The 27,754-nt window shown below is 40.1% G+C and overlaps 2 protein-coding genes across 4 annotated transcripts; both read right to left on the bottom strand.

Moving 5' to 3' along the window:
* Positions 1-8,481: 8,481 nt before the first annotated feature.
* On the bottom strand, positions 8,482-11,303 carry LOC120028406 (heat shock protein beta-1-like). Its single transcript, XM_038973635.1, has 3 exons — positions 11,264-11,303; positions 8,893-8,953; positions 8,482-8,614 (listed from the first exon to the last, which is right to left on the bottom strand). Exons 1-3 carry the CDS (start codon positions 11,301-11,303, stop codon positions 8,482-8,484), a joined length of 234 nt encoding a protein of 77 aa, XP_038829563.1.
* Positions 11,304-12,202: 899 nt separating this feature from the next.
* LOC120028946 (calcium/calmodulin-dependent protein kinase kinase 1-like) lies at positions 12,203-27,111 on the bottom strand. 3 transcript variants are annotated; one of them, XM_038974222.1, is made up of 17 exons: positions 26,950-27,111; positions 26,029-26,306; positions 25,725-25,772; positions 25,546-25,599; positions 25,357-25,408; positions 25,120-25,253; positions 24,982-25,018; positions 24,772-24,793; positions 24,255-24,343; positions 23,653-23,852; positions 23,390-23,443; positions 23,059-23,132; positions 22,736-22,823; positions 22,449-22,577; positions 21,980-22,083; positions 20,722-20,766; positions 12,203-12,757 (listed from the first exon to the last, which is right to left on the bottom strand). In XM_038974222.1, the coding sequence occupies exons 1-17, from the start codon at positions 26,951-26,953 to the stop codon at positions 12,661-12,663; spliced, it is 1,509 nt and encodes a 502-aa protein (XP_038830150.1). In that variant the 5' UTR covers positions 26,954-27,111; the 3' UTR covers positions 12,203-12,660. The 3 variants fall into 3 exon arrangements, with proteins under 3 accessions (XP_038830150.1, XP_038830151.1, XP_038830152.1); XM_038974223.1 differs by having other exon boundaries at positions 26,029-26,312; XM_038974224.1 differs by lacking the exon at positions 26,950-27,111 and having other exon boundaries at positions 26,022-26,128.
* Positions 27,112-27,754: the final 643 nt, after the last annotated feature.

Raw genomic sequence — 27,754 nt, forward strand, 5'->3', positions numbered from 1 at the left:
ATTTGTTCACCCAGATCCTTGTGTCTGTAAATTCAGGTAGAACACCACTGTAACATGTATGCTCTCTTTGCTCTGAAATTAAATTAAACTTCCATTGAATCAAGTAAAGGCTTGGGACCATGGCTATACAACAGAAAAAATGTAGACTGAAGTCACATAATCTTGTCAACAAATCGACTACCATTAAAATGGAGGATGTTTCTAAGAAACTTCGTTGCTATCTGTTGCTCATTCAAGTTAGTTGTTTGTCAGCATATAGATTTTTTATATTTTTTTATTAGTGTCATACTGAACTACCAGCTCATTCACCATACTTCATACTATGAATCCAGTGCTACAATATTTCCTGTCCTCTCCAGTATTTTACTCAGTGCTACAATGTTTCCTGTCCTCTCCAGTATTTTACTCAGTGCTACAATGTTCCCTGTCCTCTCCAGTATTTTACTCAGTGCTACAATGTTTCCTGTCCTCCAGTATTTTACTCAGTGCTACAATGTTTCCTGTCCTCTCCAGTATTTTACTGAGTGCTACAATATTTCCTGTCCTCTCCAGTATTTTACTCAGTGCTACAATATTTCCTGTCCTCTCCAGTATTTTACTCAGTGTTACAATATTTCCTGTCCTCTCCAGTATTTTACTCAGTGCTACAATATTTCCTGTCCTCCAGTATTTTACTCAGTGCTACAATATTTCCTGTCCTCTCCAGTATCTTACTCAGTGCTACAATGTTTCCTGTCCTCTCCAGTATTTTACTCAGTGCTACAATATTTCCTGTCCTCCAGAATTTTACTGAGTGCTACAATATTTCCTGTCCTCTCCAGTATTTTACTCAGTGCTACAATATTTCCTGTCCTCTCCAGTATTTTACTCAGTGCTACAATATTTCCTGTCCTCCAGTATTTTACTCAGTGCTACAATATTTCCTGTCCTCTCCAGTATTTTACTCAGTGCTACAATATTTCCTGTCCTCCAGTATTTTACTCAGTGCTACAATATTTCCTGTCCTCTCCAGTATCTTACTCAGTGCTACAATGTTTCCTGTCCTCTCCAGTATTTTACTCAGTGCTACAATATTTCCTGTCCTCCAGAATTTTACTGAGTGCTACAATATTTCCTGTCCTCTCCAGTATTTTACTCAGTGCTACAATATTTCCTGTCCTCTTCAGTATTTTACTCAGTGCTACAATATTTCCTGTCCTCTCCAGTATTTTACTCAGTGCTACAATATTTCCTGTCCTCTCCAGTATTTTACTCAGTGCTACAATATTTCCTGTCCTCTCCAGTATTTTACTGAGTGCTACAATATTTCCTGTCCTCTCCAGTATTTTACTCAGTGCTACAATATTTCCTGTCCTCTCCAGTATTTTACTCAGTGCTACAATGTTTCCTGTCCTCTCCAGTATTTTACTCAGTGCTACAATGTTCCCTGTCCTCTCCAGTATTTTACTCAGTGCTACAATGTTTCCTGTCCTCTCCAGTATTTTACTCAGTGCTACAATGTTTCCTGTCCTCTCCAGTATTTTACTCAGTGCTACAATATTTCCTGTCTCCAGTATTTTACTCAGTGCTACAATATTTCCTGTCTCCAGTATTTTACTCAGTGCTACAATGTTCCCTGTCCTCTCCAGTATTTTACTCAGTGCTACAATATTTCCTGTCCTCTCCAGTATTTTACTCAGTGCTACAATATTTCCTGTCCTCTCCAGTATTTTACTCAGTGCTACAATATTTCCTGTCCTCTCCAGTATTTTACTCAGTGCTACAATATTTCCTGTCTCCAGTATTTTACTCAGTGCTACAATGTTTCCTGTCCTCTCCAGTATTTTACTGAGTGCTACAATGCTTCCTGTCCTCTCCACTATTTTACTCAGTGCTACAATGTTTCCTGTCCTCTCCACTATTTTACTCAGTGCTACAATGTTTCCTGTCCTCTCCACTATTTTACTCAGTGCTACAATGTTCCCTGTCCTCTCCAGTATTTTACTCAGTGCTACAATGTTTCCTGTCCTCTCCAGTATTTTACTCAGTGCTACAATGTTTCCTGTCCTCTCCAGTATTTTACTCAGTGCTACAATATTTCCTGTCTCCAGTATTTTACTCAGTGCTACAATGTTTCCTGTCCTCTCCAGTATTTTACTCAGTGCTACAATATTTCCTGTCTCCAGTATTTTACTCAGTGCTACAATGTTCCCTGTCCTCTCCAGTATTTTACTCAGTGCTACAATATTTCCTGTCCTCTCCAGTATTTTACTCAGTGCTACAATATTTCCTGTCCTCTCCAGTATTTTACTCAGTGCTACAATGTTTCCTGTCCTCTCCAGTATTTTACTGAGTGCTACAATGTTTCCTGTCCTCTCCACTATTTCACTCAGTGCTACAATGTTTCCTGTCCTCTCCACTATTTTACTCAGTGCTACAATGTTTCCTGTCCTCTCCACTATTTTACTCAGTGCTACAATGTTTCCTGTCCTCTCCAGTATTTTACTCAGTGCTACAATATTTCCTGTCCTCTCCAGTATTTTACTCAGTGCTACAATGTTTCCTGTCCTCTCCAGTATTTTACTCAGTGCTACAATATTTCCTGTCCTCTCCAGTATTTTACTCAGTGCTACAATGTTTCCTGTCCTCTCCAGTATTTTACTCAGTGCTACAATATTTCCTGTCTCCAGTATTTTACTCAGTGCTACAATGTTTCCTGTCCTCTCCAGTATTTTACTCAGTGCTACAATGTTTCCTGTCCTCTCCAGTATTTTACTCAGTGCTACAATGTTCCCTGTCCCCTCCAGTATTTAACTCATAGACATTTAGAGAGTGTAGTGCATCATAGACATTTTAAAAAGGAATTTAGTGCACCATAGACAGTGTGACAGAGAAACTCATTTGGGACACTGTGCTCTTATTTGAAACACTAATGTGCTGTTCATGTGCTGGGTCAGAGATTCAAGTTCAAACATGTTTGTAGGTATCGGTAGAAACTGTGTATGTGTGCATGTGTGTGTGAGAGAGAAGAGAGAGAGATAAGGTGCTTTGCTCATCATCATCTACAACATCACAATATGGATCAAAGCATACTTCTAGGCTATAACAATAGAGACCACGTATACTGTACTGTCTTCCTGTGGGTGAAATATAGTATTCTTTACTCAAAACCTAAATTTCATTTACATGACAATAAATCTCTATCATGTGGATGCTATAAGCCAATACTATCTGCCATTCCCTGACAGTAGTTTCACACACACACACACACACACACACACACACACACACACACACACACACACACACACACACACACACCAATTATTCATGCACATCTGTTTATTCCAATACGGAAACAGCACCCCAAATTGACTGATAAGCTGAAGTGGCAAGTTGTTGGATCCCCCAACCCTAGACTGCAGTCTCTTACTGCAGCCTGCTGTACTGAAGCTTTCACGAGATTAATTTCTGTGCTTGGAACTGTCTCCCTTGCCAGCCAATAGCTGATAGGCTCACTCTGCGCAGCCACCAATCCCGTTCCTGTTGCTAGGGCTATAATAAGCCTCCCGTTATTAGCCCCAGTTCCTTGCTGCACTGCTCAGACACCTATAGCATCCTGCAAAAAAAAGATGAAAGCTCAAGCAGCAGAGGAAGCATTAGAATTCAGCAGCACCAACATGTCCCCCACGCGGTGTTGTAGTGCACTACATTATCTGCACCAAGGATGACAAAACCAACATTCATACAGTGGCCAATAGATTGTGAAAGTATCCATGAAACAATATCAAAATGGTCAAGGAAACACATTTTTGCAAAATGATTTAGCTGTTGATTATCTGATGATTTCCTGGATTGAGGCAACAGACTAGACAGTATAGTCAATAGAATACTAAAGTATAATCAAGTTAACCAGATAAGTTCTCTCTATGTATAAATCACTGATAAATCATGTCAAACCAATACCTATTCTATGAGCTCTATTTACATGGTAACACTTTCAAGGGTTTATAAAGGGTTTATATTGCATTTACAAATGATTAAATAACCGATAACATGCCATGCTTCCTCCGAAACACGACCCCACCAAGCCGAACTGCTTCTTGACACACTGCACGCTTAACCTGGAAGCCAGCCGCACATCCAGGCCGGCGAAACCCTCCCCTAACCCGGACAACGCTGGGCCAATTGTGTGCCACCTAACCCTAACCCTAACCCATTGCAGTGCCTTAGACCGCTGCGCCTCTCGGGAGGCCCAACAATTAACTTCTTGACCCTCTAGTTTGGAGTTTAGTTTCAAAAGGCAGCCCTGCTAAAGGTGTTGACAGATAATAAAGGAAGATAATGTATGATTCATTACCTGAAAAAATACCAAAGCTACAGTAATAACCAAGCTATATACAGTTGAAGTCGGAAGTTTACATACACTTAGGTTGGAGTCATTAAAACTCGTTTTTCAATACACTCCACAAATTTCTTGTTAACAAACTATAGTTTTGACAAGTCGGTTAGGACATCTACTTTGTGCATGACAAGTAATTTTTTCAACAATTGTTTACAGATTATTTCACTTATAATTCACTGTATCGCAATTCCAGTGGGTCAGAAGTTTACATACACTAAGTTGACTGTGCCTTTAAACAGCTTGGAAAATTCCAGAAAATGCTGTCATGCCTTTAGGAGCTTCTGATAGGCTAATTGACATCATTTGAGTCAATAGAAGGTGTACCTGTGGATTTATTTCAAGGCCTACCTCAAACACAGTGGCTCTTTGCTTGACATCATGGGAAAATCAAAAGAAATCAGCCAAGACCTCAAAAAACAATTGTAGCCCTCCACAAGTCTGGTTCATCCTTGGGACCAATTTCCAAACGCCTGAAGGTACCACGTTCATGTGTGTGAGAGAGAGGAGAGAGAGATAAGGTGCTTTGCTGTACAAACAATAGAACGCAAGTATAAACACCATGGGACCACACAGCCATCATACTGCTCAGGAAGGAGATGTGTTCTGTCTCCTAGAGATGAACGAACTTTGGTGTGAAAGGTGCAAATCAATCCCAGAACAACAGCAAAGGACCTTGTGAAGATGCTGGAGCAACCAGGTACAAAAGTATCTATATCCATAGTAAAACGAGTCCTATATTCGACATAAGCTGAAAGGCCGCTCAGCAAGGAAGAAGCCACTGCTCCAAAACAGCCATAAAAAAGCCAGACTACGGTTTGCAATTGCACATGGGGACAAAGATCATACTTTTTGGAGAAATATCCTCTGGTCTGATGAAACAAAAATAGAACTGTTTGGACATAATGACCATCGTTATGTTTGGAGGAAAAAGGGGGAGGGTGACAGCATCATGTTGTGGGGGTGCTTTGCTGCAGGAGGAACTGGTGCACTTCACAAAATAGATGGCATCATGAGAAAGGAAAAAGATGTGGGTATATTGAAGCAACATCTCAAGACATCAGTCAGGAAGTTAAAGCTTGGTCGCAAATGGGTCTTTCAAATGGACAATGACCCCAAGCATACTTCCGAAGTTGTGACAAAATGGCTTAAGGACAACAAAGTCAAGGTATTGGAGTGGCCATCACAAAGCCCTGACCTCAATCCTATCAAAAATGTGTGGGCAGAACTGAAAAGCGTGTGCGAGCAAGGAGGACTACAAACCTGACTCAGTTACACCAGCTCTGTCGGGAGTTTGACCCAAGTTAAACAATTTAAAGGCAATGGTACCACATACTAATTGAGTGTATGTAAACTTCTGACACACTGGGAATGTGATGAAGGAAATAAAAGCGGAAACAAATCATTCTCTCTACTATTATTCTGACATTTCACATTCTTAAAAAAAAGTGGTGATCCTAACTAACCTAATACAGGGAATTTTTACTAGGATTAAATGTCAGGAATTGTGAAAAACTGAGTTTAAATGTTTTTGGCTAAGGTGTATGTAAACTTCCGACTTCAACTGTATAAACTTCATTCAAGACAATACATGTTTTGTGTTTTCATTCATTCCTGACAAAAGCTGTGTGTACAGTATATAGAGAGGAAACCTCACGGGCACCATCTGAACCGTGCACTACATGTGTTAATAGTCTTTGACAGAATTAACTATGCTATTGTATTCTATTACAGTAATGTTATTACATCATTTGTCTGCTATGTTCACTGTGGAATCTGAAGCTAGCCTGCTGTGCTACAAAGTATTTATTTACAGTGTAAATGACCATCATAACGTAGAGGGAGGTGGTGTGCTAAATTTGGCTCAGAGATTTTTGCTTGTTATACAAGAGTATGTTGGTCTCTGATGGACTGACTACACAGTAGCCTAGTCTCTGTGGTGGGCTGTCACATTGATGTACCCAGTCTACTCAGTGTCTACTCACAGGCTGCAGGCAGAGAGTACTGTTATTAGAATTATCTGTGTACTCAGATTCTACAGTACTTCTAGCTTTTTAATAGGATTATATTTCTGGAGCTCCACTGGTATTCTTTTTTTCCCCTTCACATTTTGGATTATGAATAACAAAATGCATGGTGATCTAATGCATCTACTTGTCTTCTGGTATATTTTACATGCAGTAAATTAGTAAGTAGTATGTAAGTTAGGAGTACCAAAACAAAGCATTTTTATAGTTCCATGTTGGGATACAGATAACCACAGCTTGCAGGGTTGGGAATGGCAAACCTTATTGCTTGAGAAGTTTGAAACTGGTCAAATCTGGCATTCTATCAGACAATTGTCCCAATCTAATCCTTTATCAAACTTCCAAGATTTGCTGACCTGTTTTGAGGATTCATTTCCTCCTACTCAGATTTGTCTGCTACCTTTGGCCATGAAATATATATACAGTTGAAGTCGGAAGTTTACTTACACCTTAGCCAAATACATTTAAACTCAGTTTTTCACAATTCCTGACATTTAATTACTTATTTCAGCTTCTATTTCTTTCATCACATTCCCAGTGGGTCAGAAGTTTACATACACTCAATTAGTATTTGGTAGCATTGGTGTATATACCTGCATACTATTGTTTGTACAGATGAACGTGGTACCTTCAGGTGTTTGGAAATTGCTCCCAAGGATGAACCAGACTTGTGGAGGTCTACAACTGATTTATTTTGATTTTCCCATGATGTCAAGCAAAGAGGCACTGAGTTTGAAGGGAGGCCTTGAAATACATCCACAGGTACACCTCCTATTGACTCAAATTATGTGAATTAGCCTAACAGAAGCTTCTAAAGCCATGACATCATTTTCTGGAATTTTCCAAGTTGTTTAAAGGCACAGTCAACTTAGTGTATGTAAACTTCTGACCCACTGGAATTGTGATACAGTAAATTATAAGTGAAATATTCTGTCTGTAAACAATTGCTGGAAAAATTACTTGTGTCATGCACAAAGTAGATGTCCTAACCGACTTAAGAAAACTATAGTTTGTTAACAAGACATTTGTGGAGTGGTTGAAAAACGAGTTTTAATGACTCCAACCAAAGTGTATGTAAACTTCCGACTTCAACTGTATTCTTCAACATCACAAAATAAAGACAAATAGTATGCATGACTGCTACAAAATTAATTATTTATTCATATTAACATTTATCTACTTTGCTGTTTATTATTTATCAAACGAACCAGAATGTTCAGCGGAAGGTTTTAAGAAACCTCCCATGACTCCAACCGCACAGAGAATTATCCTTAGTCACTCCTCTTCGTATAATTAACTGGAAACGTCCACTATATTGAAAACACTGTACAGTAAATGTATTTGAAATCAGAAGATTGAAACATTATGAGACTGCAGAAATACTGACTTCCAGGTGGAGACTTATCTCCCAACTCACCTGCATACATCATCAAGTGTACAGACATGGTCAGTTATATAGAAAAAGCACGGTCACAATTTATTTGGATAGTCATGCTATCACCAATCTATCTGTTGATAAGCAACTGACTAAATGTTGATAAGAAACTGCTTTCTAAGGTTACAGTTGGGGTTGGGTAAGGTTTAGAATAAGGGTTTGGGTAAGGGTTAAGGTTAGAGTTAGGGCTAGCGTTAGGGTAAGGGGTTAAGTTTAGGGTTAGGATACGGTTAAGGTTAGGGTTAGGGCCAGGGTTAGTGTTAGTAGATAGTTAGTTGAAATGTTACTGATAGTCTGTAAGCGCTTCTCTCCAGTTGACCAATATCTACTGCAGATGATCAGTATGCTTGACTCTTCCTGCTATGATTGGTTGTTAGGTAATAGTCACTAGTCCCAATCATCATCCCTGTTAATAAAAAATAACATAATAGATGTCTGTCAGTTCTCCTGTCAGTTTTTTAAAGACAACCATGATAGGGAATAGATAAAGGTTTGGACTACAAGAAGTGACACTAACAATGCAATTTAAGGTATAAAATACAAGCCACTGAAGAAGATGTCAAGTATTAGCTATGAATTGCACTTGAGAACTGATGCCTGCAAAATTACACAATGTTGGAAGCTTACTCATGGGGAGTTTACTTATTGCTGATGGCCATGGAGCGGCCTCCTTCCTGTATGGCTGGCAAGGGCAGTGGGGCCTCGACGCTGAGCACACCCTCTGCAGAGAGAGAGGAGGTCACCTTCTCAAAGTCCACACCGGGGAGAAGGCTGCAGCCAGGAGACAGAAAACGTTTGTATCAGAGGAGAGTACTCTCATATGGCAGAAGTTATTATTGTCCATATCGGCATTCCAAATTGCACCCTATTCCTTCTATACTGTAGTGTGCTTCTTTTGACCAAGGCCTAAAGGGCTCTGGTCAAAAGTTGTGCACCATATAAGGAATAATGTGCCATTTGGGACGTATCATTGCAATCATCACCCAAGAGATGTTACTTTAGATTTACAGTTTGATAACTATCCAAATGTTCTGCTTTGTACTCATGTGATTTTCCTGGTGAAGTGTCTTGGCACGTAGCCGTGTTCATCTCTTCTCTCCTCGTGCTTTCCTGTTGATATGACAGACACATTGGGGTTTGGAGTGTATCTCAGTGTGTACAGTATGTGTATGACTGTCGGTGCCCACATTGAGTTCAGTCTACAGCATATGCTTTAGAGTGCACCTGGCTGTAGTATATTGTATGTGTATTGGGCTGCTATTTTAAAAGGCTTGTCTCCCTCCTGCAGCTGCTCTGGGATACCTTTACCAACAAAGATTTGGCATTGACCCTTAACTATAGGCTGCAATACTGTACATGACTAAGAAATGTAGCATATCTTCTAGCTTTGTCTGTCCAGTAGTTTTATGGGCTTTCAAAAACCATACATACAAAACATGTATTGTACCCACCACGGAAAAAGTAGCAGGACCATGGACATTAGCGGTAATCTCCCTATGCTGGGTGTGACATGCTGTGGGCCCACACAGCAGGAACGTAAATAATACACAGTACCTACTGCACAGACCTCATGGCTGCAAAATGCATCGGTAGCAACAAAGGCTTGGCTTGAGCATTGCAAATAATCATTGTATTTCCTGTTGTTGCACTTTTTGATCATGTAAATCATGACCTTTTTGATTGAAACGTATAATTGTGCATTTCCTGTTTTGCTATCTATTATTGGTTCTGGTTGGTTAGTATCCACACACTGAGGGAGAGACAGAGAGCAGACCCAACAGAGATAGTATACAGCTGTGGAGATTTGTCAAGACCTTGTAAATGAAAACAAATACTTTGAGAAGACTGTCTGTGTAATCTGCAGTTATTTGCATTGAGTTTCAAAAACAATTCCATGAAACGTTTTGTTATTAAGAATCATGAACAGAAGGACTGTGAAAACAGTCTACCAAGGAGTATAGCCGAGAGATGAGCTCTCTGGCGCATTGGCAGGTCTGAAAGTGATTGTTTAATTTGTGTGTTTAGGACTTGATAGCATGTCAGTGACACCAGCATTGTCTTTGTGTAAAAATCAACTGGGACCTTAGTGTGTTTAAGCTGGGTTTTGCAAACCAGTCAGTTATATGAAGCTCAGAGAGAAAGAGACATGGGCAACATGACTGCTAGCATGATGGAGTCGTGAGTGACTTGGAACAGACTGACAGAGTTGGGGATGGGAAATGAGAAACCCAAGCCCATGATGGAGCTGACTGGGTTGTAACAGCTGTAATGGGTTTAGCTGGGCCGGGGGAGTCCCACTTGGCCTCTGCATTGGCCTGGCTGGCTCAGCCTGTTGCTGAGGCTGCCATGGCAGATGTCACTGGCAAGGGAGCAGAGATTGATCAGCTATACACCATACAGTTCTCCCAAAGAAGACAGGCTGTGCTGGAGGGTTGGTGGTCTCCCAAGCACACAGGGGAGGTGTGCTCTACCTTACACAGGTATGTACTTCACACAGGCTTAGGGAGATATATATTTGTTTATCAGTTACAATACAACACATTGTCTGTTTCCTGTGTAGTCTATTTTATGTAAGGAATCATAACAATCAATTATCAACTGAATTGTACCTCTATCAGTAGACCAATGGGTTTTGATGTATAATGTGGAGAAACAAGTCAGTTTTATTCATTCTATTTATAAGGTGTGGTCCGATCAAAAACAGAGCACTATTGTGCTGTTGCTTGGCAACTGTTTCCACAGTAACCCTTGCTCAGAAACATTCCACTGTGGTTTTCGAGGAGTGCCATGTATAGCAATGGGAAAATAAACGGATCACAAAAATGCCAACTAATGTAAAGAATGATTAAATATGGTCCAAAGTGATGGGCATGTTTCAATACATGAATGGACATATAATGAACATGCCTTTTTTATTTTGTTACAGCTCACATGGAGGCTGTGCATGCAGCATGTACCCCTGACACCTGTGCAGGAAGTCACACACTTCAGTATAGGGAAACTTAACCCCTGGAGTGTTTCTTTTAGATAAAGGGGCTGTGTGTCATGCCAAATCCCCTGTCATAACACATATGACTAGTATGACAGCCCCTTAAGATAAATGGCTCTATAGTACTCAATCACAGGATAAACATACATATTTTTACCTCTTCTTGCTGAGGAGTGCATGACAGAGACATAAGGACTTCATCTGTACACCTCTTATCAAGAGTGGGCAAACCTTTACATGCATTGTGTTCCCTGACTGTTGAAAGAAAAAAAGCATGGGACACATGGCATGATGTTTCATTGTGGTCATTGGCAAGTGGTATTAGATCATTCTACAGAAGGAAGTTGGTGTCAAATACATTATGACATGTCTGTCTGAAGCAAGCCTAACGTAGCCTCTGTATGAAGAACAATGAAGAAGAAAAAACTGACCTGAGGCACAATAGATGATAGTCAGACACAAGGGGGCCATCTAGTGGTATATTTACAAAGAAACAGGGACATTGAACATAAGGCCAATGACTTTGTCTGTCAATTTTGAATAAAGAAACACTGATAATCAAAGTAAACACAAACCGTAGACCAATTTACCACACCACAAATATTTATTAAAAACAGCATTGTTCTCAAAATTGTTCTCAAACACATTTTCCACCAACTTCAGGTACAGAATCTCTTACCTAACAAGTCACAGGGGCGCTTTGATACGTTTGACCTGTCCCATCCTAATTAAGGTCACAGGGGAAACACTGACCAAAACTAAGGTTCCCACCCTGTCACAATAATACAAGTGTCATTCCAGTTATTTTTTTACAAAAGCATGTGGATGGTGTCAGAGAGCCATACTTGAATAGCCTACTGGGCTGTGATATGAGTGAATGTCAATATCAACTATTGAACAAATAGGTGGTCATATTGTTGAAAATTATGTGGTATACTTCAGCATTTCAGAAATACCAATTTTAAAAAGTCTGACCGAAAACAAAAACAGGTGGATTTTTTAAATTCAAGTGTTTAAATTATGAAACTATATTACTTTCATGTCAGCTGAGATGATTCAGAATAAGCTGCACATTTTAGCTCGTCACAATGCAGACTTTGTGTCGACGTAACTTGTTTTTCCCCCTTAAATCCTAAAAGCTATTCTGACACATGTTCCAGAAGTCCATTTGACATCTAGATGTGATATCACTCACTTCAATTTGTAAAACAGTAAAAAATATATATATTAAAAATAAAGCCTTTAGTCCTACTCTTTCTTTTGAAACGGCCCCAGATGAAAGATTGCTTGCACTATAGGACGTTAATAACACCTGCGTACAAGAGCCAGCACATCCTGTTAGAGAGAGCCATACAGAGAACAAACAAGAATGTTCATTTGCTACCTTTAATTATCTTCAACATCAACTGTATGAAAGCATGCAAAAATGACTTCTTTAGAATGGTACATATTTACAATGTAACAACCACATTTCAGTTCAATACATAGGTGTAATATTTGGAAAACACAGAGCTAATAGTACAAAAGGCATTCAGACTATTATGAGTAATATAGTACAGTACATCATGAACAGACAATGAAACCCTATGTTAACAGTAGACACAAACATCACGCAGATGGAATAAGACAAAAGTTAAAAACATAATACATGGTTTGTACTGTAGGTATCACAAATCTTTCTAAAAGACTGTAAGGGTGAGCTCTTTCATTTGGATCTCTCTTCAAATATATTACATTAATATTACATATCATATGAAGATACAGCAAAGAGTTTGCTTTGAACAGGTCTGTCCCCTAATTTAAACAGGTCTATCAGGAAAAAAAAGGTTTACCAGCAGCCCTCTGCAAGTGCACCATCATCTTCAGTAAGGTCCTCCAACTCTCCTTCTCCGTTTCCATCCAACTCTCCTTCTCTGCTTGATTTCCTGCGGGCAACACATGTTTTATTGTCGCCCATGATGAAATCGGGGCAAGGGGGACGACTATGGATCGGTCTCAGTACGTTTGTACATATGTTAATCACACACAACATCTTTTGGCGAAACTTGGGTGAATGATGTGTCTTGCCATAGAGATTCGGCATTTACAAAATTACACAGATTGGCCCAAGGGAGGCGCTATTGTAATCAACTCAAATTCCAAAATGTGAACAAGCATATCTCCTGTACCGTTTGAGCTACAGTCATGAGATGTTGTACATACAATACCTTGCAAAAGTATTCAGACCCCTTTGGATTCCGTCACATTTTATTATGTTACAAAATGGGATAAAAAATATTTTTTAAAGATGAATAGAAATGAAATAACTAAAATATAGTCGTTGCATAACTATTCAGCTGTCACGCCCTGACCATAGAGAGCCCTCGGTTCTCTATGGTGTTTAGGTCAGAGCGTGACTGGGGGAGTTATCTAGTTTATAGATTTCTAGGTTGGTGGTTTGTGTGGTTCCCAATTAGAGGCAGCTGGTAATCGTTGCCTCTAATTGGGGATCATATTTAGGTAGGCTTTCTCCCCACCTGCATTTGTGGGATATTGTTTTGTGTTTGTGCATGTGCACCACGTAGTCACGTTTAGTTGTTCGTTTATTGATATATTTTGTTTTGTTTTAAGTTTCTCTTTCTGAATTAAATATGTGGAACTCAACATCCGCTGCGCCTTGGTCCCGTTTTTACGACAGCCGTGACATTAGCTTCCTGAGTCAATACATGTTAGAAACACCTTTGGCATCAATTACAGCGGTGAGTCTTCTTTGGTAAGTCTATAAGAGCTTGGCACACCCAGTGGCGGTTCTGGGGGGGGGGGGGGGGGCAGTACCCCTGTGACAACAATTTTGGACCCCCTTGTGGCCCCCCTAAATGTGGAGTATGAAATAATTTTTACATAACAAATTTTTGCTATCGTTCTTTTTTTACATCCGTTATTAGACAATGGCAACGATGATGATTATGAACATGGTCTTTAGCCTGCTAATGCCTGCAATGCAGTGAAGAAAATGATGACAATAATAACGTCTAATGTAACTGGCCCCTCTAACAGTACAACTGGCCCCAGCTTGGCCCCCCCAGTTTAAATGGTCTAGAACCGCCACTGGGCACACCTGGCTTGTACAATATTTGCCCATTATTCTTTTTTTCTTATTTTTTAAAAATATTTTTTATATTGCAGATAGATTTCAGCTTCCGTCAACGTAATGTCAGTTTTCAATTATATATATTTTTATTTTCAATATATTTCCCTTTATTATTTTCTCCTAACCCTACCACCCCTCCCCAAATTAGAGTAAACTAATGGACAACAACACTTCTACTTCTACTTCCAGCTTATACATACTATATACATTTTACAGACACAATGTATTTTACAATAGTTAACTTATGTTTGTTTTTAATCCCATCCTTCAGTTACCCTCAACCCCTCCCATCTATCTCTGAAGACCATCCAGTTCTATTAGCCATATATTTTTAACTGTGCTGTTTCACAAAAGTCTGCACCTATATACATTTTACGGACTCAGTATACTTTACATTAGTTATCTTGTTGTTTTTAGTCCCACCCTTCACCTCAGTTCAACCCCTCCCATCTATCTCATTTACTATTTCTATTTGCCATATATTTTTTAACTGTGCTGTACAAAAGTTCTGAACCTTTATATTCTCATAGTTTCTACAGAATGTAAATTAAATATAAAAATGTTTGCAAAAAGTATTATTACAGTTGAAGTTGGAAGTTTACATACACCTTAGCCAAATACATTTAAACTCAGTTTTTTCACATTTCCTGACATTTAATCCTAGTAAAAATTCCCTGTCTTAGGTCAGTTAGGATCACCACTTTATTTTAATAATGTGAAATGTCAAAATAATAGCAGAGAGAAAGATTTATTTCAGCTTTTATTTCTTTCATCACATTCCCAGTGGGTCAGAAGTTTACATACACTCAATTAGTATTTGGTAGCATTGCCTTTAAATTGTTTAACTTGGGTCAAACATTTCGGGTAGTCTTCCACAAGCTTCCCACAATAAGTTGGGTGAATTTTGGCCCATTCCTCCTGACAGAGCTGCTGTAACTGAGTCAGGTTTGTAGGCCTCCTTGCTCGTACACGCTATTTCCGTTCTGCCCACAAATGTTTTATAGGAATGAGGTCAGGGTTTGTGAGGGCCCCTTGTGAGGGCCCCTCCAATACCTTGACTTTGTTGTCCTGAAGCCATTTTGCCACAACTTTGGAAATATGCTTGGGGTCATTGTCCATTTGGAAGACCCATTTGCGACCAAGCTTTAACTTCCTGACTGATGTCTTGAGATGTTGCTTCAATATATCCACATAATTTCCATATCTCATGATGCCATCTATTCATGATGCCAGTCCCTCCTGCAGCAAAGCACCCCCGCAACATGATGCTGCCACCCCCGTGCTTCACGGTTGGGATGGTGTTCTTCGGCTTGGAAGCATCCCCCTTTTTCTTCCAAACATAACAATGGTCATTATGGCCAAACAGTTCTATATTTGTTTCATCTTTTTTTCTTGCGGTTTTGGAGCAGTGGCTTCTTCCTTGCTGAGTGGCTTTTCAGCTTATGTCAATATAGGACTCATTTTACTATGGATATAGATACTTTTGTACCTGTAACCTCCAGCATCTTCACAAGGTCTTTTGCTGTTGTTCTGGGATTGATTTGCACTTTTCGCACCAAAGTACGTTCATCTCTAGGAGACAGAATGCTTCTCCTTCCTGAGCGGTATGACGGCTGTGTGGTCCCATGGTGTTTAAACTTGTGTACTATTGTTTGTACAGATGAACGTGGTACCTTCAGGCCTTTGGAAATTGCTCCCAAGGATGAACCAGACTTGTGGAGGTCTACAATTTCTTTCTGTGTTCTTGGCTGATTTCTTTTGATTTTCCCATGATGTCAAGCAAAGAGGCACTGAGTTTGAAGGTAGGCCTTGAAATACATCCACAGGTACACCTCCAATTGACTCAAATGATGTCAATTAGCCTATCAGAAGCTTCTAAAGCCATGACGTCATTTTCTGGAATTTTCCAAGCTGTTTAAAGGCACAGTCAACTTAGTGTATGTTAACTTCTGACCCACTGGAATTGTGATACAGTGAAATATTCTGTCTGTAAACAATTGTTGGAAAAATTACTTGTGTCATAAACATAGTGTCTTAACCGACTTGCCAAAACTATAGTTTGTTATCAAGAAATTTGTAGAGTGGTTGAAAATCGAGTTTTAATGACTCCAACCTAATTGTATGTAAACTTCCGACTTCAACTGTATGTTATCGATCGATTGACTGACTTTTCAAATCACCTAGCAATGCTATTTGCAGAATTAGCTCCAGGTAAATGTTACATTTCAGCCATTCCTGGACCTGCGACCAAAAACAAGCTACATATGGACAGAACCAAAACAAATGATCTAATGATTCTGTCTCTTCGCAGCAAAATCTGCAGAGCTGGGATGGTTGTATCCCCCATATATATAACATTATTTTGGTTGCAAGAATTTTGTATAATAATTCTAAGTTTTGAATCCGGGAGGTGTTTTGCGTATCAGTTCATACACCATGTGTGTAACGCTCGTCGTTGTAAGAATGGTCGGACCAAGATGCAGCGTGGGGTAGGTTAATCATATTTATTAATGATAACCAGCAACAAAACAAGAAAGAGAAACCAACGAAACGTACAGCCTTGTAGGGCTCAACAGCAACAATACAAAAACAAGATCTCACAAACAACAAGTGTGAAAAGGCTGCCTAGATATGATCCCCAATCAGAGACAATGATAGACAGCTGCCTCTGATTGGGAACCATACCAGGCCAACATAGAAATACAAAAGTAGAGTACCCACCCTAGTCACACCCTGACCTAACCAAAATAGAGAATAAAAAGGCTCTCTAAGGTCAGGGCGTGACAATGTGCCATGGATTCGGTACATCAAAAATCTCTACCGAACATTTTTGCAATCTATATGGCACAGCTGTCAATTTTTTGGGTCCTTAAATTAAATTGGTATACCTTTTTATTGATCACAATTTTCTTTAACCAATTTTTGTCTTTAATGCAGGGCCGACAGTCAAGTTCCTTACTTTTTCCTTCTTTCACTTGCGTCTTCCATTTTTGCGGTAATGCTGCAATTAGTTGGTTGTAATTTGGGTCAGAGCAGACATTTCCATATATATTTTTTTAGCTGCATGTGTGACATAATAACTCCACCAGTCCTATTTGTTATCTAATTTACAAAGATGATACCTTATTTTTATTAGTATATTTGAGTTTAACCATATTTTTTGTTGCATTATTTGTTCTGTCTTTTCTGGTGGATTAAACTGAAATTGCAACCAACTTTCTATGGCTTGTTTTAAAAACAGTGATATTTTGGAGATTATTTAATTTTCAAATAACCAAAAGTGAGATGTTGTAATCTGGAAAAGGGGAAAGGGGACATTCTTGAACATGGGGTGAGACATTCTTACTAATCTGCTAGAGAACCAGTTCGGATTTAAGTATAACTTTTGTATTACTGAAGCCTTTAGTGAGAGGTTTAATGGTTACCCCTGTATATAGCCTCGTTATTGTTATTTTATTGTGTTACTTTTTTAACTTTAGTTTATTTAGTCAATATTTTCTTAACTCTTATTTCTTAACTGCATTGTTGGTTAAGGGCTTGTAAGTAAGCATTTCATGGTAAGCTCTGTTGTACTCGTCGCATGTGACAAATAAAAATGGATTTGATTTTAGTTTATTTGATTTGCCCTTTATTCTTTTCAAAATTATTCAAGCTCTGCCTAGACAGCAATGTCATGGTTAGATGTCATGTCATGGCAATGTCATGTTTAGACAGCAATTCAAGTCTTACCATAGATTTTCAAGCAGATTTAAGTCAAAACTGTAACATGGCCACTCAGGAACATTCACTGTCTTCTTGGTAACTCCAGTGTAGATTTGGCCTTGTGTAGTAGGTTATTTTACCGCTGAAATGTGAATTCCACTTCCAGTCTCTGGTGTAAAGCAGACTGAAGCATGTTTTCCTCTAGGATTTGCTTGTGCTTAGCTCTATACCGATTATTTTTGTCCTGGAAATCTCCCCAGCATTTGCTGATGTCATACCAAGCCACCACCATGCATAAACACAAGGCAGTCACTCAGTGATGTGTTGTGTTGGATTTGATACCTTAATACCTTGTTAAAACCAAGATGTATGTTTTTGTCATTTAGGTCATTATTGTTGAGTACTATAATGGTGTTGAGCCATCCTCAGTTTTCTACCGTCACAGACATTGAACTCTGTAGCTGTTTTAAAACCACCAATGGCATCACCAATTTTTTATTTAAGTGGGCAAGTCAGTTAAGTGCAAATTCTTATTTACAATGACAGCCTAGGAACAGTGGGTTAACTGCCTTTTTCAAGGGCAGAGTGACAGATTTTCAACTTGTCAGCTCAGGGATTCAATCCACCAACCATTCGGTTACTGACCCAATGCTCTAACCACTAGGCTACCTGCCACCCGTACATCCCTGAGCAGTTTCATTCCTGTCCTAAAGCTCAGTTCAGATGGACGACTGTATCTTTGATGTGTCTGTGTGGTTTAATATATAATCCACAGCATAGTTATTAACTTGACCATAGTTAAAGAGATATTCTATGTATGATGTGTTGTTGTTACCCATCTACCAGTCACTGCCCTTCTTTATGGGGCTTTTCGAAAAGCTTTATAGTTTTATCTGTGCTTGAAATTCAATACTTAACTGAGGGACCTTACAGATGTTTTATATATGAGGGACAGAGGAAGGTTTAGTCATTCAAAAATCATGTCAACCCGTATTATTTCACACAGAGTGAGTCCATGTCACTTATTATGTGATTTGTTAAGCAATATTTTATTCCTCAACTAATTTAGGCTTGCCTAAAAAAGGGTCTGAATACTTATGCAACAACTATATGTAATATATACAGAATATATACTTTTTTGCCCACTCTGACATTACAGAGTAGTTTGTGTAGATTGTTGACCAAAAATTACTATTAAATCCATTTGAATCCCACTTTGTAACACAACATGTGAAGAGCTCAAAGGGGTCTGAATACTGTTGCATCTTGCAAAGCATCTCCTCATGAGCAACACGTGTCCCATAAGGACCTACTATCTCGGCCTATTACAATTTCCAGAAACTATACTTTTTGTCCCCCAGGAAATGTTTTACAAGCATATCTCCAGTTCCTTTTGAGCTACAGTCATGACATTTTGTACTGACAGTGCATTCAGAAAGTCTTCAGACCCCTTGACTTTTTCCACATTTTTTACGTTACAGCCTGATTTTTAAATGGATTAATAAAAAAATAATTGTCATCAATCTACACACAATACCCCACAATGACAAAGCGAGAGAAAAAAATGTATGCATCTCCTCATGATAAGTCCTGTTCCTGTTTTATATCAATGCATCTCCCTATCAGGCAGTGGAGTCCGGTCTCTAACATCCCGTCCATTGTGAGCTATCAAGTTTTGATTTCCAGCAAGGCAAAAAATGTTTTTTTATCTTTCTCATTAATCCACGCGACATACATTTGTATAATTGTCACCAACTGGCCCAAGGGGGGAGGGGGGGCTCTGCATCATTTGTGGGGGACAACATGTTTACTGTTGCCTTGTTACTGTGTGTTGGGTTGGTGCCCCCCCTTGAGTTGTGCCGTGGAGGAGCTCTTTGTGGGCTATACTCGGCCTTGTCTCAGGATGGTAAGTTGGTGGTTGAAGATATGCCTCTAGTGGTGTGGGGGCTGTGCTTTGGCAAAGTGGGTGGGGTTATATCCTGCCTGTTTGGCCCTGTCCGGGGGTATCATCGGATGGGGCCACAGTGTCTCCTGACCCCTCCTGTCTCAGCCTCCAGTATTTATGCTGCAGTAGTTTATGTGTCGGGGGGCTAGGGTCAGTCTGTTATATCTGGAGTATTTCTCCTGTCTTAACCGGTGTCCTGTGTGAACTTAAGTATGCTCTCTCTAATTCTCTCTTTCTCCCTTTCTGTCTTTCTCTCTCTCGGAGGACCTGAGCCCTAGGACCATGCCTCATGCCTGGCATGATGACTCCTTGCTGTCCCCAGTCCACCTGGCCGTGCTGCTGCTCCAGTTTCAACTGTTCTGCCTGCGGCTATGGAACCCTGACCTATTCATCTGACGTGCTACCTGTCCCAGACCTGCTGTTTTCAACACTCTAGAGACAGCAGGAGCGGTAGAGATACTCTCAATGATCGGCTATGAAAAGCCAACTGACATTTACTCCTGAGGTGCTGACCTGTTGCACCCTCGACAACTATGTGATTATTATTATTTGACCATGCTGGTAATTTATGAACATTTGAACATCTTGGCAATGTTCTATTATAAGCTCCACCCAGCACAGCCAGAAGAGGACTGGCCACCCCTCATAGCCTGGTTCCTCTCTAGGTTTCTTTCTAGGTTCTGGCCTTTCTAGGGAGTTTTTCCTAGCCACCGTGCTTCTACACCTGCATTGCTTGCTGTTTGGGGTTTTAGGCTGGGTTTCTGTACAGCACTTTTATATATCAGCTGATGTAAGAAGGGCTTTATAAATAAATTTGATTTGATTTGTTGTTAAAAGCAACTAGAAGGGGGAAGGGTCATGACAAGAAGAACACTGCATTAAATGCCATGCATGTCAGGAACAGCATTACCAATCAGGTCCAATACACATCAACTCTCAGCAGCGCATAAAAATACAGTACTGAGACCATAGAAATAGAATCACATAGAGTAGAATGATAGTGATCAAACCCCAGAAGAAAACCTGTTACCACAAGACTGGCGTTGCGTCCCAATTCCAAATTGCAAAATATTCCCTATATAGTATGCACTACTTTTAACCAGGGCTCTTACCTCAATGAAGGATGAACCTCGGTTTCCAGTCGCCCCCAAGAGTCCCTGCAATGGGTAAGAGATAGACAAGAAAAGGACAATATCAGCAAATATGTGTTTGTTAAAGACTGCACGTCAATGGTAAATAAGCAATGTAATCATAAAGTTACATTACATTATGGAGATAGATACTGTAGAAAAAAATCTATGATGGACTAATTAATATTAGCATATTTCGTTAAGGCACAATGTAATAAACCACTTAGCAATGTCATCAAAGCTGTTGTGTGCCCGGATGTAGTTGACTGAGCTGAACTGTAAGTGTGTGAGAAGAAGACAGCTACAGAGAAACAAGATTCTCTGGTCTGATGAAACCAAGATTGAACTCTTTGGTCTGAATGCCAAGCAGCACGTCTGGAGGAAACCTGACACCAACCCTACAGTGAAGTATGGTGGTGGCAGCATCATGCTGTGGGGATGTTGTTCAGTGGCAGGGACTGGGAGACTAGTTAAGATCGAGGGAAAGATGAACGGAGCAAAGTATATAGAGATCCTTGATGGAAACCTGCTCCAGAGTGCTCAGGACCTCAGACTGGGGTGAAGGTTCACCTTCCAACAGGACAACGACCCTAAGCACACAGCCAAGACAATGCAGGAGTGGCTTCAGGATAAGTCTCTGAATGTCCTTGAGGTGTCCAGCCATATCCCGGACTTGAACCTGATTGAACATCTCTGAAGAGACCTGAAAATATCTGTGCAGCGACACTCCCCATCCAACCTGACAGAGCTTGAGAGGATCTGCAGAGAAGAATGGGAGAAACTCCCCAAATACAGGTGTTCTTTTCAGTTATAAGAGACGGTAGTAGCAACATTATGTACACAATAAGTTCAAAAATAAGTTACACAAAATGCAAAAAATCTAACAAAATACCCTCTAATTCAAGCTGACAGTCTGCACTTTAACCTCCTAGTCATTGTATAATTTCAAATCCAAAGTGCAGGAGTATAGAGTCAAAACAACAGAAAATGTGTCACTGTCTCAATACTTTTGGAGCTCACTATATGTCATGTTTCTCATTGTAGCTTCAGTCTTCTGCCATACACCTGTCCTTACAGTATTTTGTATATGTTTGCTTCTTTTGTGTTAATCCCATTTACAGTAGCCTATATATCTAACCGACTCTGTGTATTTCTGTCACTTTGTTTTGTTTTGTTTGTTTCCTAATCCCAAAATCGGCAGATAAAGAAAGCAGATAAGGAGGATTTATAGGGGACTTACGCAAGGAGACCTCCTGGAGCAGACATAGACCTCTCTGCTCTCCTGTTGTGACACTCAAAGGGGTTACTAAAGGACCTCTTCCTCAGCATGGACTTCACCAGGATCTAACATGGGGAGAGTGAGTGTCAGAGGTGCATCCCAAATGGCAACCTATTCTCTATAGTGCACTACTTTTGACCAGAGCCCTATAGACCCTGGTCAAAAGTAGTGCACTATATTGTGAAAAGGGTGCCGTTTGGGACACATATTCACTGTAGCAATCTGCCTTATGACAAAAATGTTCCCTGACCATGTGTATTGACCTGGAAAACCTCTGGGCCCTGGTGTAGGTCCCAAACTTTTTCCCTTGTTAAGACACAAAAACTCCTGGCCCTATTTGTGATAGATGAGTAAGTTAGTAAGTTAGCCTTGTCCGAGCCAGAACAAGAGCTGTATATCCCCTGGACAGGACACTAGTGAACTGACTCACCACAGCAGACAGACTGGGGATGAGTTTGATGGAGTTCTGGACCTCCTCCTCAGTCACCTCCACCACAGTGCAGTGTTCTTCCTCCAGGGGTAGAAGGTCAGTGCCATCCTCTGTCACCCACGGGTGCTCCTGGCAACAAACAGGAGGGGGAACACAATCGTCCCACAACACATATAAGACAGCTCTACCAGGACAGTAAAACATTAATTTCAAGTGTCATAGATGGTTTCTATGAAGGATTTGTTTTTTATAGGCACTATTGAAGGTCTAGATCTGCCCCCTTTTACCTTGATTTCCGGAATGGTGATCCTTGTATCAGGATTTTTATCCAGCATCCTTATAATAAGCTCCTTCAACTCCTTGCATACTTCAGGCCTGTGGTACCAAATAGTGACTGAGATGACCACCCACCAAATAGAATAGAACCATCTACAGTACAGTAACTACAGTAGCAGTGAATGGCTAGGAACATTAAAACAATACTATTACTATGTTATTATCAAGTTATTACATGCTATAATGTGAAGTTCTACCCATATTTTAGAGTGGTGCATAGAGAGCAGACTAAATTGTTTTTGCATGGTAAATAGTGTCCCTTAGTGGAACTCACGTGTCTGGGAACTCCACAGGCCTATTCCTGATCTTATTGTGCAGGCCGATGATGTATTCATCGATGAAAGGGCACTGATATAGGAAGATAGTGAAGAAGAAAAGGCATTAAAATGCTGCTATAAAAGGATAGGCTACATGCATACACATGCTGTCTGTTTCCCACATAAACCATTACATGTATTTATTTTAAAAGCATTATTATGTGGGATGCAACGGTTGATCAAACAATAGTTGTAGTCCTCAGCATAATTGACACAGTAAATCAGAAACTAGTTGGCCAAAATAATCCATGGCAGAATACCGTACATTATGATAATAACAGAACCTACCTTTCCATAGACAAAGCAGTACAGGGTGACTCCCATGGCCCACACATCCAAGGCCTAACAAACATGAACATTGACCATTACTTTACAAAGAGAGCTTGCTGTATATTTTACAGTACAGTAAAATGTTGACGTTTGATACCAAGTCAATTTCTAAGTCTTTTTGATACCAGTCAATGCAATACATATTCATGGGGTAAATATTATTCTAGGATACAATCAAAGATGAGTGACCTGATTAAATAAATTAGCAATTAGTGTCTAACCTTGCCAGTAAAGCTCTGTTCATGATCAGTCATCATCTCTGGGGCCATGAAGGCTGGAGTCCCTGCTGAACTGGACAGGAGAGCATCACTCCCCTCAAACTGGTTACTGACACCAAAGTCTGCAATCTTCACATGCCCATTGTCTCCCAGTAACAGGTTGGAAGGCTTGATGTCTCTGTGGATGATCTTCTGGTAGTGCACTGAGAAGGAGGAAGAGAGAATAGGACCAGGGAAAAAGGAAAGGAAACACTGATTTAGTTCTCTTTTTTTAGATAAACTTTTATAAGTATACAAAGAGCATTGCCCATTTGATTTAGGTCTTGACATTCAGCTGTCAAAGCACCAACTGATCCTGTCTTTTCAGAACGTATCTGACTAGTGACTTTCAAACCAATGTCTTGCAAAAAACATGATCAGGGTTAGCAGTATGCTGCAGGTCTCTGAGCAGAATGCTATTAGGCCATACGTCCCAAATGGCACTCTATTCCCTATTTAGTGCACTATTTTTGACCATGGCCCTTAGTGTTCAGGTCAAAAGTAGTGCACTACTGTATATAGGGAATACGATGCCATTTGAGACGAAATCCAGGTGGAGGACTTACAGTATTCAATCCCCAGGATGATGTCTCTGAAGTAAAAGCGGGCTTGTTCCTCTGTGAAGGGAGTGTCTGAGGGCACCTCCATCACTGGGCTAGGGCCCAGGAAAAGCAACAGAGACAGGCAAAGGTAAGTAAGCATCACCACCATAATCTTCCAAACAGTGGTCTTCCTACCATTAACAATGCCTGAACCTTGTCATTGGTATCTTATATCCCTTAAAAATGGATACCTTATATTCACCAAATTCAGTAACTGGAGGAGTTATATATACATAACAAAATTCATAATTTAAGTGTTATATACAGTATAATATAATAAGAAGAATATAAGCAATTTAGCAGATGCTTTTATCCAAAGTGACTTACAGTCATGGGTGGTTACGTTTTACATATGGGTGGTCCCAAGAATCAAACCCACTACCCTGGCATTACAAGCGCCATCCTCTACCAACTGAGCTACAAAGGACCAGTGTTATAATGTAATGTAATACAGTATATTTCAGAAAGGAGTAAAACGTACCCTTTTGGCATTAACTCAAAGGCTAGAAAATAAACAAACAGAGAATGAAATGACTAGTCATATTAGTTTCTATGTAATAATCAAACTGGATAGAGTATTATAATATACAAACTATGGACCTAGTACAAGGAGATACAACAGAAAACATAATTTACCATGCAACACCTTGTATCCCCATCCAGTGCACTGACATGATGAATGCATACTTACCCATGTGGAGATTGTCTTCAGCAGGATCATCAAGAACCTACAATTGGAAAGTGTAAATCTCTGAAATTAATAAAACAAAATGTAAATGAACTAAATGAATCTTTTAAATCTTCCACTTATGTATGTCAATATGTTCACCTCCACCAGATGGACAATGTTAAGGTGATCTAGCTTCTTCAGGATGGCGATCTCTTGGTAGACTCTCTCCAGTGGCCCCAGGGGTTTGGGTGGCAGTCCCTGTTCTGTGCTGGCTCCTCGAGGAGGGGGGCGTCCTATAACCAACCGCCATTATATATAGTGGTGATCATCACCAGTTCATGTTCATACCAGTACCAAACCACATACTAAAGACTTAAAAGGAACATTTTCACCTACGAGGAAATCCACACATCTTCATCAGCTTCTTTTTTGAAAAAACTTTCATTGCCTACGCAAGGAAAGACATGATCAGTTTGCTCCTATAGTATAATAGTCAAAAAGGCCAAAACAGAGAGTTGCAGAACTGTACATTTCTCTGCTCCCACAAAGGAGATGATAAAGAACAAAATGTGCAGAGATTCTTACATAGTATTGTTCATCATCTTCATTGTAAGCTAATCTCACCACACCATATGAGCCCTAGAATAGAAAAAGAAGAAAGTCTGACAGAATCATTTTGACTTATTACACAAGAATTCTTTATGAAATAATGTTTTCTCTTGTCAGAAAAAATTCAGCATCTATTCTAACTTTTCCTTTCTTACCTTTCCAATCTCATCCTTCAACTTGTATTGGTTGAGCTGGATACAATCCTAGGGAGAGACAAAGTGAAGGGTATTTGGTGGTGGGATAATGCACATTGACTACACATTATTTAGGCTCATGCCTATTTCTTTTGAGACTTCATGGATGAGTCCTAAATGGCACCCTATCCCCCATATACTGCGTCCCGAATGGCACCCTATTCCCCTATGGGCCCTTGTCAAAAGTAGTACACTATATAAGGAATAGGGTGCCATTCGGGACAGAACCCTGACCTCCATTTGGGACACAGGCCTGACCTCTGACCTGGGAATCCGAAATGGACACCCGCTTGGACTCGATGGTGGGCTGTCGAGCCTCTCGCGGCTGGGTTGATCGCTCCTGCAATGATAGCTTCCTGTCTGACAATGACAGCTTCCGGCGCGCTGGTGCAAGGGGCCTTCGGTGGCCGTTGGGAGGGGTCATCCGGTTGGATGCCACGTTCATGGCGGCCACCATGTCAGCCAGCTCTGCATTGTGCTCAGAGTCCAGCTCTGCCAGCTCTGCCAGTCCATCAGTGTCTTCACTCATGGTTATCCCTGACCCTGTTCCTTTCGCGGTTCAATCACAGAGAAAGGTCAGAGATGTCATAGGGGCCAGCTAATTAGATAATTAACATTAAATCGTACATTTTAACCGACATTCACTAGCGTTCTGTACTTGTTCATCAAGCTGCTTCTCGCTACAGAAACAGGAGATTCTGCCCTAGAGATTCCTCAGTCAAGGCTTACTTACTTAACCAAGATTCAACTGTAAAATCACCCTGATATGGGAGACTACACTCAACTGGCATTCCAATTTTGAATATCGAAAATATTTTCCAAATGCGATTTTGTAGAATTAAGGCATATACATTAACTAGAAATAGCTTATTATTTAACAGGGTAAGTAAGCAAAAAAACAGTATGTCAATTGAATTAACTGTAATTGGCTTCTACATTTCTACATGTACAATACAAAACTAAATGACTATGACTTTGCAGGGAAATAATATGTCTAAATGCATCATAGATGACAACCTCCTGAGCTCTGCTGCCTACCGATTCCTGTCAACACAAATAGCACTAACTGCAAATCCCTTCCAAATCCACCACTAAAACGTTCACATCCACACAAATCAGATTTTCTGCAAATGACATAGCAAATGACATAAAGGAAGCATATTCATATTATGGCTGTTTTACTTACACATAGCTTGAGGATCCTACATTGCTTCTCAGTGTGTATAAGCTGCAGGGTCTGTCCTGCTGATGTTTAAGTGAGGAAAACCCCTTTGTGTCTCAGGTCAGGACTTTCACTGCTGAGCCAAGGACTACAGGATTACTCCAGCCTTAACGATAAACCCTGGCCGTATTTAGCCTCGTTAAGGTTATTCTGAGGGTGACAGTCAGTGTATACATTGATCAACTCCACCCCTGGGCCAAAGCATCGGGACATTACGTCTATGTCCCAAATGGCACTATTACCTACATAGTGCACTACTTTTGACCAAACACCTATGGGCTCTGGTTAAAAGTAGTGTACTATATAGGGAATATGGTCCCATTTGGGACACATTCTGGGAGTTACGGCCAGGAAACAGTTAAATCAGCCATAATGGAGACAGGAGATTGATGTTAGGAAAACCACTGGAAGGGAAGGATTGATGGTGGAACATCCTTCTAATCTGTATGTGATTTCTAGCCGAGTTGAGTGCACCAGGAAGTTCTTAAGCTTGCTGTTTACCTCAGAACAAATTGGCTCAAGTGTTACATAAAACTCCTGGAGAAAAGTTTCCAACACTGAACAGAGAATACCAATCAACCAACCAGAAATTATTGAAGATAGTGTTTGTTTGGATGACTTCTAATACAAAACAATAAAATTGTATCAAACGATTTGAAATACATGGTATGTATTAATTTGTGGATGTTCATCATCCATTTCATGTATTTTTGTATTTTTATTTATTATGGATCCCCATTAGCTGCTGCCAAAGCATCAGCTACTCTTC

This window comes from Salvelinus namaycush, chromosome 34, assembly GCF_016432855.1.
Source record: "Salvelinus namaycush isolate Seneca chromosome 34, SaNama_1.0, whole genome shotgun sequence".
NCBI lineage: Eukaryota > Metazoa > Chordata > Actinopteri > Salmoniformes > Salmonidae > Salvelinus > Salvelinus namaycush.